At 42.0% G+C, this 20,836-nt stretch overlaps 1 protein-coding gene and 1 long non-coding RNA gene across 2 annotated transcripts; one reads left to right on the forward strand and one right to left on the reverse strand.

Moving 5' to 3' along the window:
• Positions 1-837: 837 nt before the first annotated feature.
• LOC145850177 (uncharacterized) lies at positions 838-10,532 on the reverse strand. Its single transcript, XM_014161905.3, has 5 exons — positions 9,511-10,532; positions 9,143-9,267; positions 8,682-8,770; positions 8,488-8,564; positions 838-3,092 (listed from the first exon to the last, which is right to left on the reverse strand). The coding sequence occupies exons 1-5, from the start codon at positions 10,530-10,532 to the stop codon at positions 2,924-2,926; spliced, it is 1,482 nt and encodes a 493-aa protein (XP_014017380.1). The 3' UTR covers positions 838-2,923.
• Positions 10,480-20,446, forward strand: LOC106580639 (uncharacterized). Its single transcript, XR_001322926.3, has 4 exons — positions 10,480-10,575; positions 12,046-12,224; positions 18,210-18,290; positions 20,156-20,446. It is a non-coding gene; the product is annotated as an uncharacterized LOC106580639 (long non-coding RNA).
• Positions 20,447-20,836: the final 390 nt, after the last annotated feature.

Below are 20,836 nucleotides of genomic sequence, written 5' to 3' on the forward strand. Positions count from 1 at the left end.
TGTCCCGTAGAGATGAACGTACTTTGGTGCGAAAAGTGCAAATCAATCCCAGAACAACAGCAAAGGACCTTGTGAAGTTGGAGGACACAGGTACAAAAGTATCTATATCCACAGTAAAATGAGTCCTATATCGACATATCCTGAAAGGCCGCTCAGCAAGGAAGAAGCCACTGCTCCAAAACCGCCATAAAAAAGCCAGATTACGGTTTGCAACTGCAAATGGGGACAAAGATTGTACTTTTTGGAGAAATGTCTTCTGGTCTGATGAAACAAAAATAGAACTTTGGCAATAATGACCATTGTTATGTTTGGAGGAAAAAGGGGGAGACTTGCAAGCCGAAGAACACCATCCCAACCGTGAAACACGGGGGTGGCAGCATCATCTTGTGGGGTTGCTTTGCTGCAGGAGGGACTGGTGCACTAAACAAAATAGATGGCATCATGAGGGAGGACAATTATGTGGATATATTGAAGCAACATCTCAAGACATCAGTCTGGAAGTTAAAGCTTGGTCGCAAATGGGTCTTCCAAATGGACAATGACCCCAAGTTGTGGCAAAATAGCTTAAGGACAACAAAGTTAAGGTATTGGAGTGGCCATCACAAAGCCCTGACCTCAATCCTATAGAACATTTGTGGGCAGAACTGAAAAAGTGGTGATCCTAACTGACCTAAGTAAGGGAATTTTTACTAGGATTAAATGTCAGGAATTGTGAAAAACTGAGTTTAAATGTATTTGGCTTAGGTGTATGTAAACTTCCGACTTCAACTGTATATTACATATGAAAAGGGTAAGACCCCCCCCCCAACATGCAGGATAGATTTGAAGAACACAACACACATTTAACAATTTTTAATGACAAATGTACAAGTAAAAAATCTAATCAAACTATTGGTCTCATACACATATTTAGCAGATGTTATTGCGGGTGTAACGAAATGCTTGTGTTCCTAGCTCCAACAGTGCAGTAGTATCTAAAAATGGACACATATTTTACTTTTAGATAATGGAATTAAGAAATGTATATACTACCAGTCAAACATTTGGACACCTACTATTTTCTACATTGCAGAATAATAGTGAAGACATCAAAACTATGAAATGACACATATGGGATCATGTAGTAACCAAAAAAGCGTTAAACAAATCTAAATATATTTTATATTTGAGAAACCACCCTTTGCCTTGATGACCAGCTTCATGAGGTAGTCACCTGGAATGCATTTCAATTAACAGGTGTGCCTTGTTAAACATTCATTTGTGGAATTTCTTTCCTTCTTAATGCGTTTGAGCCAATCACTTTTGTTGTGACAAGGTAGGGGTGGTATATAGAAGATAACCCTATCTGGTAAAAGACCCAGTCCATATATTGGCAAGAACAGCTCAAATAAGCAAAGAGAAACGACAGTCCATCATTCATTTAAGACATGAAGGTCAGTCAATACAGAAAATTTCAAGAACTTTGAAAGTTTCTTAAAGTTCAGTCACAAAAACCATCAAGCGCTGTGATGAAACTAGCTCTCATGAGGAACGACACAGGAAAGGAAGACCCAGAGTTACCTCTGCTGCAGAGGATAAGTTCATTAGAGTTACCAGCCTCAGAAATTGCAGCCCAAATAAATGCTTCTCAGAGTTCAAGTAACAGACACATCTCAACATCAACTGTTCTGAGGAGACTGCGTGAATCAGGCCTTCATGGTCAAATTACTGCAAAGAAACCACTACTAAAGGACACCAATAATAATAAGAAGAGAATTGCTTGAGTCAAGAAACACGAGCAATGGCCATTAAACCAGTGGAAATCTGTCCTTTGGTCTAATGAGCCCAAATTGTAGATTTTTGGTTCCAACCGCCGTGTCTTTGTGAGACACTGAGTAGGTGAACGGATGATCTCTGCATGTGTGGTTCCCACCGTGAAGCACGGAGGAGGAGGTGTGATGGTGCTTTGCTGGTGACACTGATTTATTTAGAATTCAAGGCACACTTAACCAGCATGGCTACCACAGCATTCTGCAACGATACGCCATCCCAACTGGTTTGCGCTTCGTTGGACCATCATTTGTTTTTCAACAGGACAATGATCCAACAAACCTCCAGGCTGTATAAGGGCTATTTGACCAACAAGGAGAGTGATGGAGTGCTGCATCAGATGACCTGGCTTCCACAATCACACCGACCTCAACCCAATTGAGATGGTTTGGGATGAGTTGGACCTCAGAGTGAAGGAAAAGCAGCCAAGAAATGCTCAGCATATGTGGGAAATCCTTCTAGACTGTCGGAAAAGCATTCCAGGTGAAGCTGGTTGAGAGAATGCCAAGAGTGTGCAAAGCTGCCACCAAGGTAAAGAATGGCTACTTTGAAGAATCTAAAATCTAAAATATATTTTGATTTGTTTAACACTTTTTTGGTTACTACATGATTCCATATGTATTATTTCATAGTTTTGATGTTTTCACTATTATTCTACAATGGAGAAAATAGTAAAAATAAATAAAAACCCTTGAATGAGTAGGTGTGTCCAAACTTTTGACTGGTACTGTAATTTATACAGTTGAAATGCATAGAAAAAAGTGACTTTAGTGCCACTGAAAATGTTATTTTCACAAAAATAGGTTTAAATTCTGCCAGTATAAATCAAATACAGTAACAATCCTGTAAAATGCTGGTAGTATCATTTAAAAAAAATAGTAATACAGCTCTGTCTCTGATCATTGACTGTTGTTTAGTTGTTTTTCAAACCCAAAAGCAGAGAGTGGTTGGTTGATAGTCATCAGCGTTGTATTTACTAGGGGGAAAAAAGCAGAAACGGGGAGGGACTACTTAAACTTGTCCAATAAGAAAGACTTGCTTTTGTTTTCCTTCGCGAAAGTGAAGAACATTTTGCTATGGTGTGCACTAATGAATACACACCAGGACATAGGGACTAGTGGAAGTCTGAGTGGTTGGCCCTGCTGTGTCTCTGCTGCTGTGAGGGATGCCTTGTGGGTCTAAAAGGCTCCTGGGAGTTCATCACAATGTCCAAGGACATGGGCAGCTCAAACCGCTCCAGCATCTGCCCAATCTTCTCCCTTGACACACTGTGCTTGTTTCTCCTGGAGGGGGGAAGGACGGGTGTATTGGGAGGTTTCTTCTGCTCTACATACGATTTGTTCTATAAATAAGCTATGAAGTATGTCTTCATGCAAAACATATAAAACAGGCATTCAATTATAGGGTGTTCACCTAGAAAATGAGTCTCATTCAAGGTTTATACAAATATGTCCATTCAATAGAGAATTGCATCAGAAAAACAATTGTGTGTGTCGTCATACTGGTCTCTGAGTTGTGGTCAGACTGGCTCAGGTGGAACAAACTTAAACTTGCGCCTTTTTCAATGCTGAATTGAATGTCATTGAGAAAACAAAAGTGTCATCATGGATTTTTTCACAAACATCCTTTCTGAATTTAAAAGTAATACAATAAGTAATCATGTAGTTTTTCAAAAGTATCTGTAATCTATTTACAATATTTTTTGCTGGTAACGTAACTGATTCATTTTTTTTTGTAATCAGATGTAATCAGTCTGACCACAAGTCAGAGAGCACTATGATGACCCACCAATTGTTTTTCTGATGCAATTCTCTATTGAATTGACATATTTTCATAAACGTTGAATGAAGTCCAAACCCGCAAAACACCAGTCTCAAAGTCAACAGTGAAGAGGCGACTCCGGGATGCTGGCCTTCTAGGCAGAGTTGCAAAGAAAAAGCCATCTCTCTGTCAAGTGTCTGTGTTCTTCTGCCCATCTTAATCTTTTGTTTTTATTGGCCAGTCTGAGATATGGCTTTTTCTTCGCAACTCTGCCTAGAAGGCCAACATCCTGGAGTTTTCAGCTATGCTAACATAATTTCAAAAGGGTTTTCTAATGATCAATTAGCCTTTTTAAAATGATAAACTAGGATTAGCTAACACAACGTGCCATTGGAATACAGGAGTGATGGTTGCTGATAATGGGCCTCTGTACACCTAAGTAGATATCCCATTAAAAATCTGCCGTTTCCAGCTACAATAGTCATTTATAACATTAAATGTCTACACTGTATTTCTGACACATGAGTTATTATTAATGGACGAAAACAAAAAAAGTGATTTTCTTTAAAACACAAGGACATTTCTAAGTGACCCCAAACTTTTAACAGTAGTTTATATTTGGAAAGTATTCAGACCCCTTCACTTTGTTACGTTACAACTGTTAGGTTCTAATTCTCAGAGTAAAAAACTCAACGGACACTATGAAAGCTTAACCAAGTTTAAATCTTTCCAGAGAATCAATACAGCTGCATTAGACAAAACATGTTTCTACCACCACCACTCCAATTTAGGTACTCCTTCTCTCAAATCCTTACATCTTTTATGGTTTGATAGGAAGACGAAGTGATGGGGTAATAAACCAATCCTTCTCCCTTAAGGTGATCTGACCTCAACCCCCTTGATGCCTAATCCAAAGATCTCCACCCGTATTACCTATAGCAATCCTGTGACTTCCTCCCGTCTACCCAGCACATTCCAAAGCTATCTGGCTCCTACAGATCACCATTAACTTCTGTCTCTATCACCCCTCAGATACTAGTCTTACTTCTGATGGATCATGTCTCTAGGATAGCAATGTTCCAAGTTTAACCAAGAATCCAACAACCTTATTCTAAAGTGGATTAAATAGTCACCCCCCCAATCTACACAATCCCCATAATGACAAAACAAACAGGTTTACAAATTCATAAATAAATAAAAAACACGGAAATAGCATTTACATAAGTATTCAGACCCTTTACTCAGTACTTTGTTGAAGCACCTTTGGCAATGTTTACAGCCTTGAGTCTACTTGGGTATGACGCTAGAAGCTTGACACCTGTATTTGGGGAGTTTCTCCCATTCTTCTCTGCAGATCCACTCAAGCTCTGTCAGGTTCGATGGGGAGCATCGCTGCACAGCTATTTTCAGGTATCTCCAGAGATGTTACATCGAGTTCAAGTCTGGGCTCTGGCTGGCCCACTCTAGGACATTCAGAGACTTGTCACGAAGCCAATCCTGCGATGTCTAGGCTGTGTGCTTATTGTCGTTGTCCTGTTGGAAGATGAACATTCGCCCCAGTCTGAGGTCCTGAGCGCTCTGTAGAAGGTTTTCATCAAGGATCTCCTCTGTACTTTGCGCCGTTCATCTTTGCCTCGATCCTGACAAGTCTCCCAGTCCCTGCCGCTGAAAAACATCCCCACAGCATGATGGATGGTGCCAGTTTTCCTCCAGACGTGACGCTTGGCATTTTAGGCCAAATAGTTCAATCTTGGTTTCATCAGACCATATAATCTTGTTTCTCATGGTCAGAGAGTCCTTTAGGTGCCTTTTGGCAAACTCCAAGCAGGCTGTCATGTGCCTTTTACTGAGGAGTGGCTTCCGTCTGGCCACTCTACCATAAAGGCCTGATTGGTGGAGTTTTGCAGAGATGATTGTCCTTTTGGAAGGTTCTCCCATCTCCACAGAGGAACTCTGGAGCTCTGTCAGAGTGACCATTGGGTTCTTGGTCACCTCCCTGACCAAGGCCCTTCTCCCCCGATTACTCAGTTTGGGGCAGCCATGGCTAGGTAGAGTCTTGGAGGTTCGAAACTTCTTATATTTAAGAATGATGGTGGCCAATGTGTTCTTGGGGACCTTCAATGCTGCAGAAATGTTTTGGTACCCTTCCCATGATCTGTGCATCGACACAATCCTGTCTCGGAGCTCTATGGACAATTCCGTCGACCTCATGGCTTGGTTTTTGCTCTGACATGCACTGTCAACTGTGGGACCTTATATAGACAGGTGTGCCTTTCCAACTCATGCCCAATCAATAGAATTTACCACATGTGGACTCCAATCAAGTTGAAGAAACATCAAGGATGATCAATGGAAACAGGATGCACCTGAGCTCAATTTCTAGTGTCATAGCAAAGGGTCTGAATACTTATATAAATAAGGTATAATTTGTAAAAAATTTCAAAAAACCTGTTTTCGCATTGTCATTACGGGGTACAGTGTAGATTGATGAGGGCATTTTATTTAATCCATTTTAGAATATGGCTGTACTTTCCGAATGCACGGTTTCTATACACACAGTATATTCATTTACAAAGCTAACAGACTAAATTTCAACATCTACCCTCCGCGAAAGTGATCTGTTCCAGTTCTCATGGTGTATTTCCGAGTCTTTCCCTTTAAAAGGACCCCTCCAGAGGAAGTTACCGCTCCTATTTCGATCTATCTAGTCCTAGAGCGGAAATGTTGGTTAACGTTCTACCTCCGAAGAATGATGCAGGCTATTATGTATTGTAATGTATATTCATTACAATACATATTCATAAATTGGGGGTGGGAAGGAACGTTGTGGTGATTTCCACATGGAGTGGATAAATATCAACAAATAGGGCACAGACAGGTGTCAGTGTAGCTAGCTAAGGCGCATCCTTTAGTAGGTAGGCTGCTGGTAGGCTTCAGTACAGCAAAGCCAAGTCAGTACGTGCTCATGGTTCTCACAGGGGAAGTGAAATGATGGGCTACTACAACTTTGCCCATGATGCACACCGCAAATGACATGTAACACCCTGGGCATCGGATACGAAACACCAATACAAATATGTAACAGCACAACAACATAGATAAGGTTTTTCTTCCGTGGGTGCCGTTTCATTTAAGTGATAATGCCCAAGAAACCGTTTGGAGGATATATTGGCACAGGTGCTTGAAGGATATATTGGCAAACCGTGCCAATATATCCTCCAAACACTGGCTTCAAGGGCATTATGACTTTTATACAATGGGTTACCAACATATTCAAATAATCATTGACATATTTTCTTTAAAAACGTTGATGCATTTATTCATACTATTTAATCCTTCCACAAGATTTAGTCCCGATACAAATATAGGGTTGCTATCCAAGCCGGGTGGTCGTTCGTTCTATTGGTTTGGGTTGCCAGAGACGCGACTCAGTCGTTCAGTCTTTTTGTTCTGCATCTATGGACGCGATCCAGTCGTTCGTTCTAAATGTTCCATTGCCATACTGGCTGGCAACGTTCTTATCCCTTGCTTGCTAGTTAGCCAACTACAGCTAACTTAGTCATGTCAAACAATGCAGCCAGAATATCAGTAGCTGCATTTGTGTTTGTTTAAGCTGTTTTCTAGTGAATTTTTTTGGGATACATCAATAACAATGAACTATTGAGGTGCGATATTGCCTCGAATATAAAATGTGCTCTCTCGTCAGAACACTATTGTTTAAAGGAGCTAGCCAACAACACAGTTAACACAATAACTTCCAAATGAAGCTGCAAAGACTGCAAACTAGCTGCACTTCTTTTTGTTAAACCTTTTTTCAATTGACAGTTCTTTGTATATATCCATAAAAATGAAGCCAGCTGATTCATGATTTCGACTTGCTGAGAAACGCTGCCTGCATATCTCGTCCGGACTCCTACACGCTCATTGCTATGGGACAGCTGGAGATCGAATTTGAATATTGAAACAATGTTGCAAATGTCAGAGACAGACAAAGGTTGATACAAATTTCCTCTGTTGAAAACTAAATGTTAGTCTTAAAAAATGTGAGATAATGTCTAGATGCTTTTTATAGTAGAGATCAAGTTTATAACTTGCCTGGCTGGGTTGATGAGACAGTGGATTGCGCAGTCAGATGGAACAGAGTAAATAGGCATTTTAACATCATAGATTTAGCCGGTTGTAATTTGTGGAATAGATACCAGCTGGAATGCGCTTTTAACCAATCAGCATTAGACCCACCTATAACTTTCATAGGAAGACACGGCATTGATACGGATTACCACGAATGTCTCACTTCAGATTTCCCACGTTAAGGCCAAATATATCATACTTTGACAAAAATGACCTTTTGACATAAATCGTTGTACATCATGGGTAAACTCTGGCCATCATCTTTCAGCTCGAAAAAGTGGATTTCTGCTGGTGTGGCCATTTAAATCGCCATAACAGCCCCTCTCAACATAGATTGATCGTGGTTAAAGCCAATGATCTGGAGATGAAACTAACGAGGGTGTAAAGTTGATTTTGATTAGTTCAAAGCGCGGAAACACCTAATGCTGAAAATGGAAGAGATACAACGAAGAGCAGCACAGTCTAAACTAGAAACGGTCACAACAAACTAATGTTCCTATTTCATCAACACTGTTAGTACAAGCATAGTAAGATTCTAATACTGTAGAGAACAATCTAATTAATAATTGTATTTGATTTATGATGACATGAGGAAAAGAAAACTACGTTTTGACATTAAGTTAGTAGCACCCTCTTGAATTGACCTGTTTTCCCCTGCATTCTAGAGCAGTGAGTGAACTCCCTACGATGTACCGTATATAATTTGTATAATGTATATTCTCTAAATACATAGCATCTTACATGACGATAGTATCTTTTAATGCAGACAATCATGGACAGACTTACTTCTCTAACTCGACGGGATCAAATTTCCAGCTGGTGTGAGGCTCATGAAAGTTGATACTGTATCCTCTCTCCAAGGCCTGCATGATGAGAAATAAGTATTCATCATATTTATTAAAATGTACATCAAATGGGTAGATTTTTGATAACTGAAAAATACTGTCTGCAAAAAAGACAATATAACAGGATAAACATACCAGTTTAACATATGGCTTCATTTCCCATGCTTGCATATTTGTGTTATCAATAATGACAGGAGAACAGCATTTATACATGGCTTCTTGGGCTGAAAGAATACAAAGCATTGAGGCAAAATCATTTATACACTCCTTTTTTACATGTTTACAAAACAAACAAGATAATAAATGAAACATATCCAATCAAACAATATATAATATTAATAGCAACGATGGTGGCCTGGTTGGTCTAGCATTAATGCCTCAGCTTCCAAAACGCGTCTACTGTATCGGCATAGGTTTGAATCAGGTCTACTGCCCTTAAACAAATCTCTTTCCCACTGTCATTCTGTATGTGTTCAATAAAATCAGAATACCTTAAAAAATATATTTGAAAACAATAGCAACAATGGACCTCATTTATTACTACTTCATCAAAAGAAAATCAAACAAATTTATTAAGACACTGCTATAGAGCCAACCTCGGTTCTGGTTCCAGTGGTGTGCGGCCCCCAGCAGACTGGGATCGTAACAGTAGCCTTCTTCCTGGGAGAAGTAGTCATCTGTACTCAGAACCTGCCCACTGGAGCCTGTCGACAGCAGTTCCCTGGAGAAACACACATGCAATGGCTCAAAACAAATGCTTTTAAAATAGAAGTAAATTCATTCAAACATGAGTAAACAGTTAACGTATGACTTATTGGTTGAAATTGTGCGATTGTAATTTTGATGCTTGAAAAAGACACATTTACAACTGTTTTATTACTGATTCATAAAATGTCTATATACTTGTTCTAAACCTTTTATAGCTTGTTAGTTAACCAACAATGTTTCCCTGATAAAAACATACCTGGCCAGTGTTGATTTCCCAGATCCCGGGGCTCCCCTCATCAGAATGAGAACCAGAGAAGGATCATAGTCATATGTTTTATCTTCTGGTGGTTGGTGCTGATCCTCTGGCTGAGGTGGCTCAGGTCCTCTGTCAAACCTCTGCTGCCATTCAGAAGAACCTTGCTGGTTATAAGGCTGGTCATTACCCTGCTGGTCATACTTGTCATCTCTCCAACCGTAGCCCCCTCTGTCTCTGTTGTTAGAGTGCTGTGGGGGAAAGCCATGGCCATCCAAGTCTGGAGAGTTCCTGTACCCATCAGGGACAGGGAACCTGCGAAAAGGTGGGACCTGCTGGGAGCCCTCTCGTTGGGGGTGATACCGGTGGTCTGCGGGAGGTGGTGGCGGGAGGCAGGGGATTGGAGGTGGTGGCAGGAAGCGGTGGGGAGGTCTGTGGAACCTGTAGTATGGCTGACTGTGGAAAGGTGGGGGAGGTTGCCAGTGATTATGATCTGAGTAGGGACCATAGCTGGGCCCCCTAGGTATCGGTCTCCTGGGCTGGTATGGCTCGTTGTCATACCAGTGTGGGCAAGGTACGTGATTAGGTTGCTTATGGCCATGGCTTGCGTTTGACCCTTCTCTTGCAGGTGGTGGGTTCTGAGCGGTGAGTAATTCAACTGAGCCTTCATTTTTGGCCGTGCTACTGTCAACGCAGTCTTTTGGATCAATCTCCTCAAGCTCTTTGTAGAACTCACTCAGTGTCTCTTCAATGTTAGGTTTGGAAAGTTTCCTTACTTTTGGGGGTTTGGGAGCTCTCTGGACTGCCTTAGGAGGACAGCATACAGGTCCAATGAAGGCAGTGCTGCTGGTACCCAGCTTTTTTATAACTGGCTCTCGGCCTCTTACGCCAGGACCTCCATCAATTCTCACTGGCAGCACTCTGTCTGTTGCAGAGGCTCCATTTGTCTCTGTTTTTGAACACTCCAGCAGTTCTCCATTTCTTCCAGTGAGAGAAGTTAACGAGTTGGCATTTCCATGAGACATCGAGATGGTGGGGGAAAATCCTTTGAATCAACATGCTATGAAGGTAACAAGACCTCAATGACAAATCAAAAATCCCTCTACTGCACATCATAGTTCATGGGTTTGATTAGCAATACTTATCTAGCAAATTAGCTTGGTAGTGAAGCTGAATCAGTTGCAAAAGGTTTAATGCTTTTTAAAGAAACAATATTGCTGCACTTCATTCACAAGCAGCAAGCTCTAACTATACCTGTCATTCTTTAAAGCTAGCTAAGTTAACTAAACAAAACAACGCTAAATAGCTAGCTAGCCAGCCAACATTAGCAAACTTCTTTTTTATTGTAAAGCAATTCAAATTATACAATCTAGATAAAACTAAGAGTATACAACGGAGTGTAGCTAACGTACAACAGTTACAAACATTAGCAAGTTAGCCAATGTCAAAACAAGCCGTGCAAAGTTATTGCTTGGCAAGATTTTTGTAACTGATACAATTCTGGCTGTTGCCTATGGGTATTTTGCGAATTAATTGGCTACTTACCATAAAGTGATCAACTTGAAGCATTACATGTTATCATGTTCATCATTTTGAATTAGCTAACTAGCATTTTGTTTACGGAAGTTAACAGGAAGTCCGACTTCTTCTTTCTGTGTGAAACACTGGAGGCAGTTTCGAAGCGACGCTGCCACCTGCTGTTACGGTGAAAGTGTTTGACCACACCAGTAAAAATTCTGCTTATAAATTACACTAAATATTCATATTGAATAATAAATGAGAACATTTATTGTTAACATGCAGATGTGAGAGACATAAGGTCATAAACTCAAGGACAAAAATGTTACAGTATTTTTGGATTTATATTATACAGTTAGTGTCTGCTCTTCTAATGCCATTTAAGAAAACACTGAAGCAGCCTCACTAAAAAGGTTCAGGAGTTGGCCAAGACAACCCCTTTTCTGTCCGGTAGCACGTCCGGTGAACAGGTAAAGGTTCCATATCCGCAGGCAGAACAGTTGAAACTGGAGCAGAAGCATGACCTGGTGGACTGGGGACAGTAAGGAGTCATCAGGCCAGGTAGTCCTGAGGCATGGTCCTTTTTTAAATTTTTCGAAGTAAGTATTTAGACAAAGCTCCTTTGAAAATACATGTAGTTGAATATTGGAATGTATTTGGAAAAGAACTTGTGGAATGTATTGGCATGTACTTTATTCAAAAAATACTCAAATACACAGAATACATAATTAATTGTATTTTAAATACAGTTAAGGCTCAGTGCACTCAAAATTGTGATTTGCCTGTGTTTTACAGATATTTCCACGCTATGGGGTTGGACTAATACTGTGAAAATTATGGTGATGCCTTTTTAGATTAACAGCTGTATGAAAAAAACGGCTGAAATTTTTGCCTGGTTTGGTAGAATGGAGTTTTGGCCAGCCTGCTGACGTCACCAGGCAGTAAATGAGTTAGACCAATAAGAAAGATAATTCAAAACCTCTGCCAATAACAACTAATTGTTTTCCCCTGCCCACTCAGGGTAATCCCAGACAGTCTTGCCGTCAGGTAGGAGTTCTATGGCACAATCGTAAGGACGATGAGGGGAAGGGTGGCAGCCTGCCTCTTACTGAAGGCCACCCGGAGATCGAAGTATTCGGGAGGGAGAGCGGAAAAGTCTTGGTCTTCAAGGGATGCAGGAGGACACGGCGAGGCTCTTGGTGAGGTCTTAGACATTTAGTCTGACAGTCCTTACCACAGTCTAGTAGGTGTCCCGTGGATCAGGAAACTAGTGGGTTATGTAGCGCTAGCCAGTGGTACCCTAGTATAAGGGGGTTCTCGGGAGCAGTGATGAACAGAAACTAAGTCTGAGTGGCTCACCCCAAACTGCAGTAGAATGGGCTTGGTCTGATATTCCACTTGACCGGAGCAAATGGTGCGTCCATCGACGGCTTGAATCTGCAGAGGGATGGGACATTCCACGCAGGGGATCTGTAACTCTGGCAAAGTCTTGATCAATGAAATTATCCGTGGCCCTGGAGTCCACAAAGGCCTGAATCTGGTGCTGACGGTTGTCCCAGTGCAGGGTAGCAGGTAGTAACAGACTGGGTAGCCGGGAGGTAACTGTACAGCTTGTCAGGGTTTCCCCCTGTCCTGGCATGCCCTGGTGTTTCCCGTCAGCTCTGGGCTGGTAACATGAAGATGCCCGAGACCTCCACCATAGAGGCAGCAGCCTCTTCGCATTCGCCTGTCACGCTCCTGTGGGCTCAGACGTGTGCGACCCAGCTGCATGGGATCATCCATGCTAGGCTCGGTGAGCTTGGGGTGCTCAGGAAACCGGAATGCTGGAGTGGTGTCAAAAGGGCGCCGTCTCACCCGTTCCCGGTTGTCAATCCTGATTGCCAGCATTATCAGGGACTTGAGGTTCTCTCCCAGTTCCCGAGCGGCAGTTAGTCTTTGATGGCGTTAGACAGACCCTGGTGGAAAGCGATAACCAGTGCCTCAGTATTCCACCCACTCTCGGTGGCGAGGGTGCCGAACTCAATGGCGAAGTCAGCCACTGGTCTGGCTCCTTGGCGGAGGTTGAACAGTTGGCTGGCCGCTTATCGTCCGCGGACTGGGTGGTCAAAGACTCGTCCCAGCTTGGCATTGAAAAGCTCCTATGGATCTGCAAGATGGTGGCTGCTGTTCCCACACCGCCATTGCCCACGCCAGGGCCTTGCCCGAGAGATAATGTAGGCGATCATGGCCTGATCAGTGTGGAACGAGGAGGACTGTTGCTCGAACACCAGAGAAAACTGAGTGAGGAAACCCTTGCATCCTCCCAGGTGGCTGTCATACCACTCAGGTGGCTGGGATCTTGGGTTCCTGGTGCAGGTTCCCTGGAGGAACCACAACGACGTCTGTAGCACTGGGTGATGAGACCTGGGCATTGGCTCCTCCTGGGTTGGGGGTATGCCGTGTTTGGAGGGACTCGGCAAGTGCCCAAAGGTTCCCAAAAATTTGGAAGAGCTGTTTTTGCTGCCTTTTTATTATAATAAAAAAAGATTTCACCTTCATTTAACCAGGTAGGCCAGATGAAAACAAGTTTTCATTTACAACTGCGACCTGGCCAAGATAAAACAAAGCAGTGCGACAAAAACAACACAGAGTCACACATGGGATAAACAAACGTACAGTCAATAACACAATAGAAAAATCTGTATACAGTGTGTGCAAATGAAGTAAGGAGGTAAGCCAATAAATAGGCCAATAGTGACTGAGTAATTATAATTTAGCAATTTACACTGGAGTGATAGATGTGCAGATGAGTAGAAAGTAGAAATACGGGTGTGCAAAAGAGCAGAAAAACAAAAACAAATATGGGATGAGATAGGTAGTTGGTTGGATGGGCTATTTACAGATGGGCTGTGTACTGTACAGCTGCAGCGATCGGTAAGCTGCTCTGACAGCTGATGCTTAAAGTTAGTGAGGGAGATATGTCTCCAACTTCAGTGATTTTTGAAATTCGTTCCAGTCATTGGCAGCAGAGAACTGGAAGGAAAGGTGGCCAAAGCAGGTGTTGGCTTTGGGGATGACCAGTGAAATATACCTGCTGGGACACGTGCTATGGGTGGGTGTTGCTCTGGTGACCAGTGAGCTGAGATAGGGTGGAGCTTTACCTAGCAAAGACTTATAGATGACCTGGAGCCAGTGGGTTTGGCGACAAATATGTAGCGTGGACCAGCCAACAAGAGCATACAGGTCACAATGGTGAGTAGTATATGGGGCTTTGGTGACAAAACGGATGGCACTGTGATTGACTGCATCCAATTTGCTGAGTAGAGTGTTGGAGGCAATTTTTTAAATGACATCTCCGAAGTCAAGGATTGGTAGGATAGTCAGTTTTACGAGGGTATGTTTGGCAGCATGAGTGAAGGAGGCTTTGTTGCGAAATAGGAAGCTGATTCTAGATTTAATTTTGGATTGGAGATACTTAATGTGAGTCTGGAAGGAGCATTAGCAGTCTAGCCAGACACCTAGGTATTTATAGTTGTCCACATATTCTAAGTAAGAACCATCCAGAGTAGTGATGCTAGTTGGGAGCGCAGGTGTGGGCAGCGATCAGTTGAAGAGCATGCATTTCGTTTTACTAGCATTTAAGAGCAGTTGGAGGCCACGGAAGGAGTGTTGTATGGCATTGAAGCTCGTTTGGAGGTTTGTTAACACAGTGTCCAATGAAGGGCCAGATGTATACAGAATGGTGTCGTCTGCGTAGAGGTGGATCAAAGAATCACCCGCAGCAAGAGCGACATTGATATATACAGAGATTTGACACATTGAACTCTATCTGAAAACTAGTTGGTGAACCAGGCGAGGCAGTCATTAGAGAAACCAAGGCTGTTGAGTGTGCCGATAGGAATACGGTGATTGACAGTCTTGGCCAGGTCGACGAAGACGGCTGTACAGTACTGTCTTTTATCGATGGCGGTTATGATATCATTCAGGACATTGAGCGTGGCTGAGCTGCACCCATGACCAGCACGGAAACCAGATTGCATAGCAGAGAAGGTACGGTGGGATTCGAAATGGTCGGTGATCTGTTTGTTCACTTGGCTTTCGAAGACTTTAGAAAGGCAGGGCATGATGGCTATAGGTCTGTAACAGTTTGGGTCTAGAGTGTCTCCCCCTTTGAAGAGGGGGATGACCACGGCCGCTTTCCAATCTTTAGGAATCTCAGACGATACGAAAGAGAGGTTGAACAGACTAGTAATAGGGGTTGCAACAATGGCGGCGGATAATTTTAGAAAGAGAGGGTCCAGATTGTCTAGCTCAGCTGATTTGTAGGGATCCAGATTTTGCAGCTCTATCAGAACATCAGCTGTCTGGATTTGGGTGAAGGAGAAGCGGGGGGCTTGGGCCAGTTCCTGCAGGGGGTGCAGAGCTGTTGGCCAGGGTTGGGGTAGCCAGGTGGAAAGCATGGCCAGCCATATAGAAATGCTTCTTGAAATTCTCGATTATCGTGGATTTATCGGTAGTGACAGTGTTTCCTAGCTTCAGTGCAGTGGGCAGCTGGGAGGTGGAGCTCTTATTCTCCATGGACTTTAGTGTCCCAAAATTTTTTGGAATTTGTGCTGCAGGATGCAAATTTCTGTTTGAAAAAGCTAGACTTTTCTTTCCTAACTGACTGTATATTGGTTCCTGACTTCCCTGAAAAGTTGCATATTGCGGGGATTATTCGATGCTAATGTAGTATGCCACAGGATGCTTTTGTGCTGGTCAAGCGCAGTCAAGTCTGGAGTGAACCAGGGGCTATATCTGTTCTAGTCCTACATTTTTTGAAAGGGGCATGCTTATTTAAGATGGTGAGGAAAGCACTTTTAAAGAACAGTCAGGCGTCCTCTACTGACGGGATGAGGTCAATATCCTTCCAGGATACCCAGGCCAGGTCGATTAGAAAGGCCTGCTCGCAGAAGTGTTTTAGGGAGTGTTTGACAGTGATGAGGGGTGGTCGTTTGACCGTGGACCCATAACGGACGCAGGCAATGAGGCAGTGATCGCTCAGATCCTGATTGAAAACAGCAGAGGTGTAATTTAGAGGGCAAGTTGGTCAGGATGATATCTATGAGGGTGCCCGTGTTTACGGATTTGGGGTTGTACCTGGTAGGTTCATTGATAATTTGTGTGAGATTGAGTGCATCTAGCTTAGATTGTAGGACGGCCGGGGTGTTAAGCATATCCCAGTTTAGGTCACCTAACAGTACGAACTCTGACGATAGATGGGGGGCAATCAATTCACATATGGTGTCCAGGGCACAGCTGGGAGCTGAGGGGGGTCTATAGCAAGCGGCAACAGTGAGGGACTCATTTCTGGAGAGATGGATTTTTAAAAGTATAAGCTCGAACTGTTTGGGCATAGACCTGGATAGTATGACAGAATTCTGCGGGCCATCTCTACAGTAGATTGCAACTCCACCCCCTTTAGCAGTTCTATCTTGACGGAAAATGTTGTAATAGGGGATGGAAATTTCAGAATTTTTGGTGGTCTTCCTAAGCCAGGATTCAGACACGGCTAGGACATCAGGGTTGGCGGAGTGTGCTAAAGCAGTGAATAAAGCAAACTTAGAGAGGAGGCTTCTGATGTTAATAACATGCTTGAACCCAAGACTTTTATGGTTACAGAAGTCAACAAATGAGACCGCCTGGGGACATGCAGGGCCTGGGTTAACCTCTACATCACCAGAGGAACAGAGGATGAGTAGTTTGAGGGTACGGCTAAAGGCTATAAGATCTGGTCGTCTAGTGCGTTGGGAACAGAGAATAAAAGGAGCAGATTTCTGGGCGTGAATTCCTTACAGTGCTCCTTGGTGGGCTACCTCATTCCAGATCTGGGTGACCTCTGCTGGTCCACGTTGTGGCAGAAGCTTGCTGTGACATGATAAGGTTGGATCCAGGTGCAGCGAAAAGACCAGACGAGGAATCAGTGGTTTACCCCACACAGTAAACAATTCAAGTACCATAGAAAACACCCCTCTTTTAACAGGGACACAATCATGAAATAATAAGACACACCTGAGTCCAATAAAAGTCTCTAAGGCGGTCTCTGCCACCCTCTGGTGCCAGGAGGAACCATGACAGTGTGTGGGGCCTGGTAGCATGAGATGATGTCAGGTTACAAGCTGTGGGGGTTACAAGCAGACGAGGGCCCTTCCCAAGGCCTTCTTTTCTAAGAAAATAATAACAAACAGTCTTTCCTATAAAGAAATATTATACATATAAACATTTATTGGGGTATAAAACTGTTGTATTGTGTAATAATAATATGTATGATCCATATAAAGGTTTAGTAAAAAACAGTGTTATAGTTTAATATTGCGGAGATGTCCGGGGGGAATGTCCAGTGGATGTCTCAGTCAATAAAAAATAAAAAAATACCACCAGAGGCCTCACACCATCCTATTTGAAAGGGTCATTGTACTCTTTAAGATGGGCCCTTTACTTATGGCATAAACAGATCATTTTACCCCTTTAATAACCTTTTACAGCAGTAAGCTAAATCAGGGGCACACAGTGTTTCTGTGTTTCTGTGTCTTAAACAAATATACTATGAAACAAAAGGATACACCTCACACACATGGTTATTGTTTCAAAAGAAGACACCAGTAATATGTCAGATATAATTTAAATGTATTCATTTTTGAGTTTGCATCCCAATATGACACTTTAAATACTTCACAGAAGACTGAAATGTAACAAAACACCTATTGTGTTTATTGAGCTGTACACTGAGATGCTCAGTTGGTCAATATTCCCCTCCATGGGCCCCAAAAAGGGAGCAGATCTCATACCAATCTATCTTTTTAGACATGTATCCATAACAAGGCCTTGGCGGACCCTGCATTGTCCAAAAATCTCTCAAAAATGTCACCTTTTTAAGCATCTTTATTTGCGTGCATATAACTCGTCAAAAAGCATTTATATGCCCAAATTCACCTTCTTTCTAGTGTAGACAATAATTTGTTCATGTTTTAATGAGTGTTTGAGATTAGGTCCCTGAATGGTCAAAACCTCTTCAAATAGAAGTATGTTTGTAGCACAAAATATCACAAAATATCTTACAGGTAGGCCTGGCTCACTCTCTCATCATGTCACAAGCTGATAGGCTCCCAGGGGGCAGGGCCATAAAAGAGCCCAGCTCACTCAACTTCCCCTCCTCTCTCCAACAGCCATCAGCCCAGAACATCCTGAAGACAGAAAATCTAAACGATCATCTGGGAATCCTTTCTTCCTCATAGTGCTTTTTGAAAGTGAGTTGAATATTCAATGTGATGTTTGTATATAGACATACAGTACCAGTCAAAAGTTTGGACACACCTACTCATTCCGGGGTTTTTCTTTACTTTGACTATTTTCTATATTGTAGAATAATAGTGAAGGCATCAAAACCAAGAAATAACACAAAAGTGTTAAACAAATCAAAATATGTTTTATTTGAGATTCTTCAAAGTAGCCACCCTTTGACTTGATGACAGATTTGCATTCTCTCAACCAGCTTCATGAGGTAGTCAACTGGAATGCATATTCATTTGTGGAATTTCTTTCCTTCTTAATGCCTTTGAGCCAATCAGTTGTGTTGTGACAAGGTATGGGTGGTATACAGAAGATAGCCCTATAAGACCTAGTCCAAGAACAGTTCTAATAAGCTAAGATAAATGGCAGTCCATCGTTACTTTAAGACATGAAGGTCAGTCAATCCTGAACATTTCAAGAACTTTGTAAGTTTCTTCAAGTGCAGTCGCAAAAACCATCAAGCACTATGATGAAACTGGCTCTCATGAGGACCGCCACAGGAAAGGAAGACCCAGAGTTACCTCTGCTGCAGAGGATAAGCTCATTAGAGTTAACTGCACCTCAGATTAAAGCCCCAAAATATGCTTCACAGAGTTCAAGTAACAGACAGGTCTCAACATCAACTGTTCAGAGCAGACTGCATGAATCAGGCCTTGCTGCAAAGAAACCACTACTAAAGGACACCAATAAGAAGAAGAGACTTGCTTGGGCCAAGAAACATGAGCAATGGACATTAAACTGGTGGAAATCTGTCCTTTGGCCTGATGAGTCCAAATGTAAGATTTTTTTTGTGAGACACAGAGTAGGTGAACAGATGATCTCCGCATGTGTGGTTCCCACCGTGAAGCATGGAGGAGGAGGTGTGATGTGTGGGGGTGCTTTGCTGCTGACAGTTTTGGTGATTTATTTAGAATTCAAGGCACACTTAACCATCATGGCTACCGCAGCATTCTGCAGCGATACACCATCCCATCTGGTTCGCGCTAAGTCGGACTATCATTTGTTTTTCAACAGGACAAAGGCCCAGCACACCTCCAGGGTGTGTAAGGGCTATTTGACCAACAAGGAGAGTGATGGAGTGCTGCATCAGATGACCTGGCCTCCACAATCACCCAACCTCAACCCAATTGAGATGGTTTGGGATGAGTTGGACCGCAGAGTGAAGGAAATGCAGCCAACAAGTGCTCAGCATATGTGGGAACTCCTTCAAGACTGTTGGAAAAGCATTCTTCATGAAGCTGGTTGAGAGAATGTCAAGGGTGTGCAAAGCTGTCATCAAGGCAAAGGGTTGCTACTTCAAAGAATCTAAAATCTAAAATATATTTTGATTTATTGAACATTTTTTTTGCTTACTGGATTATTCCATATGTGTTATTTCATAGTTTTGATGTCTTCACTATTATTCTACCATGTAGAAAATAGTAAAAATTAAAGAAAACCCCTAGAATGAGTAGGTGTATCCAAACTTTTGACTGGTACTGTATATTATTTAAGACTGATATTTATGAATTGTTTTCATAAATAAAGGCTATTTATCCATTGAGCAGTAGCCATTGTTTTTATTCTTACTGTTTGTTGACAGTAGCTTTTACCCTCTTAGGTTCTATTTTACCCACTTATTATATCAAACCTCTCAGACTAGAAACTATGATTAGAAACTATGGCCAACTATGTTCAAACTATGATTAGAAACTATAATTAAAAACTACGACAAACTAAACTATGACCAACTATGAAGCCTTGTCTGTGTGTGTGTGAGTTACATAGTGTGCACCTGTGATAACTTTATATAATAGATCCTCTCTCTCTCTGTCTCTCTCAGGCTATGAAAAAGACAAATGACATGACATTGACTCCTGAGTGTTGAACTTTTGCCCACTCTATAGCCACCCTGGTTATATTCTGACCCTGCTGGTCATCTACGAACATTGGAACATCTTAAATAACAATAAGGGGCACATGTACTCTTAAATGTGCACTTAGCACAGCCCTCAGAGCACGGTTATTTGATTGGTCTTGTGCTTTTAGACTGGTATCTGTAAAACACTTTGTGACAACTGCTGATACAAAAAGGGTTTTTAAGAAATACATTTGATTAAAAGACATTCTGAAAGATTTTGTTGTTGTTGTTGTGATAACACCATTTTTATTCACATCTCAATTTAGGATAATACTGTTTATTTTTATTTTACTTAAATAGTATTATTTATGTTGTTTCATGCCATGCTAATAAACTACCAGGCAATGCAAGCAGATGTGGAATTAACCCCAAAACAGTTGTGTGTCTTTTTGGATCAAGAATTTATCCAGAATACCAATAGGCATGATCAGATCCTCTTTCCTATTCAGGCATCATATAATGCACAGACACATGCAAATCCATAAACTCCAACAATAAAACATTGAAAACCTTAACATCACTACTGGCAATGTCATTATTTTAGTCCCCATCCATCAATGGTTGAATTGCATTATTTTTCAATGTACATGAAGCAAGCTTCCA

This window comes from Salmo salar, chromosome 20 (genome assembly GCF_965601325.2).
Source record: "Salmo salar chromosome 20, fSalSal1, whole genome shotgun sequence".
NCBI lineage: Eukaryota > Metazoa > Chordata > Actinopteri > Salmoniformes > Salmonidae > Salmo > Salmo salar.

Coding starts and splice junctions, on each gene's coding strand:
- LOC145850177 (XM_014161905.3), bottom strand. CDS start 10,532: ATGTCTCATGGAAATGCCAACTCGTTAACTTCTCTCACTGGAAGAAAT. Junction 9,268..9,510: donor GGGAAATCAACACTGGCCAG/GTATGTTTTTAT, acceptor GTGTTTCTCCAG/GGAACTGCTGTCGACAGGCT. Junction 8,565..8,681: donor TGAAGCCATATGTTAAACTG/GTATGTTTATCC, acceptor CTCATCATGCAG/GCCTTGGAGAGAGGATACAG.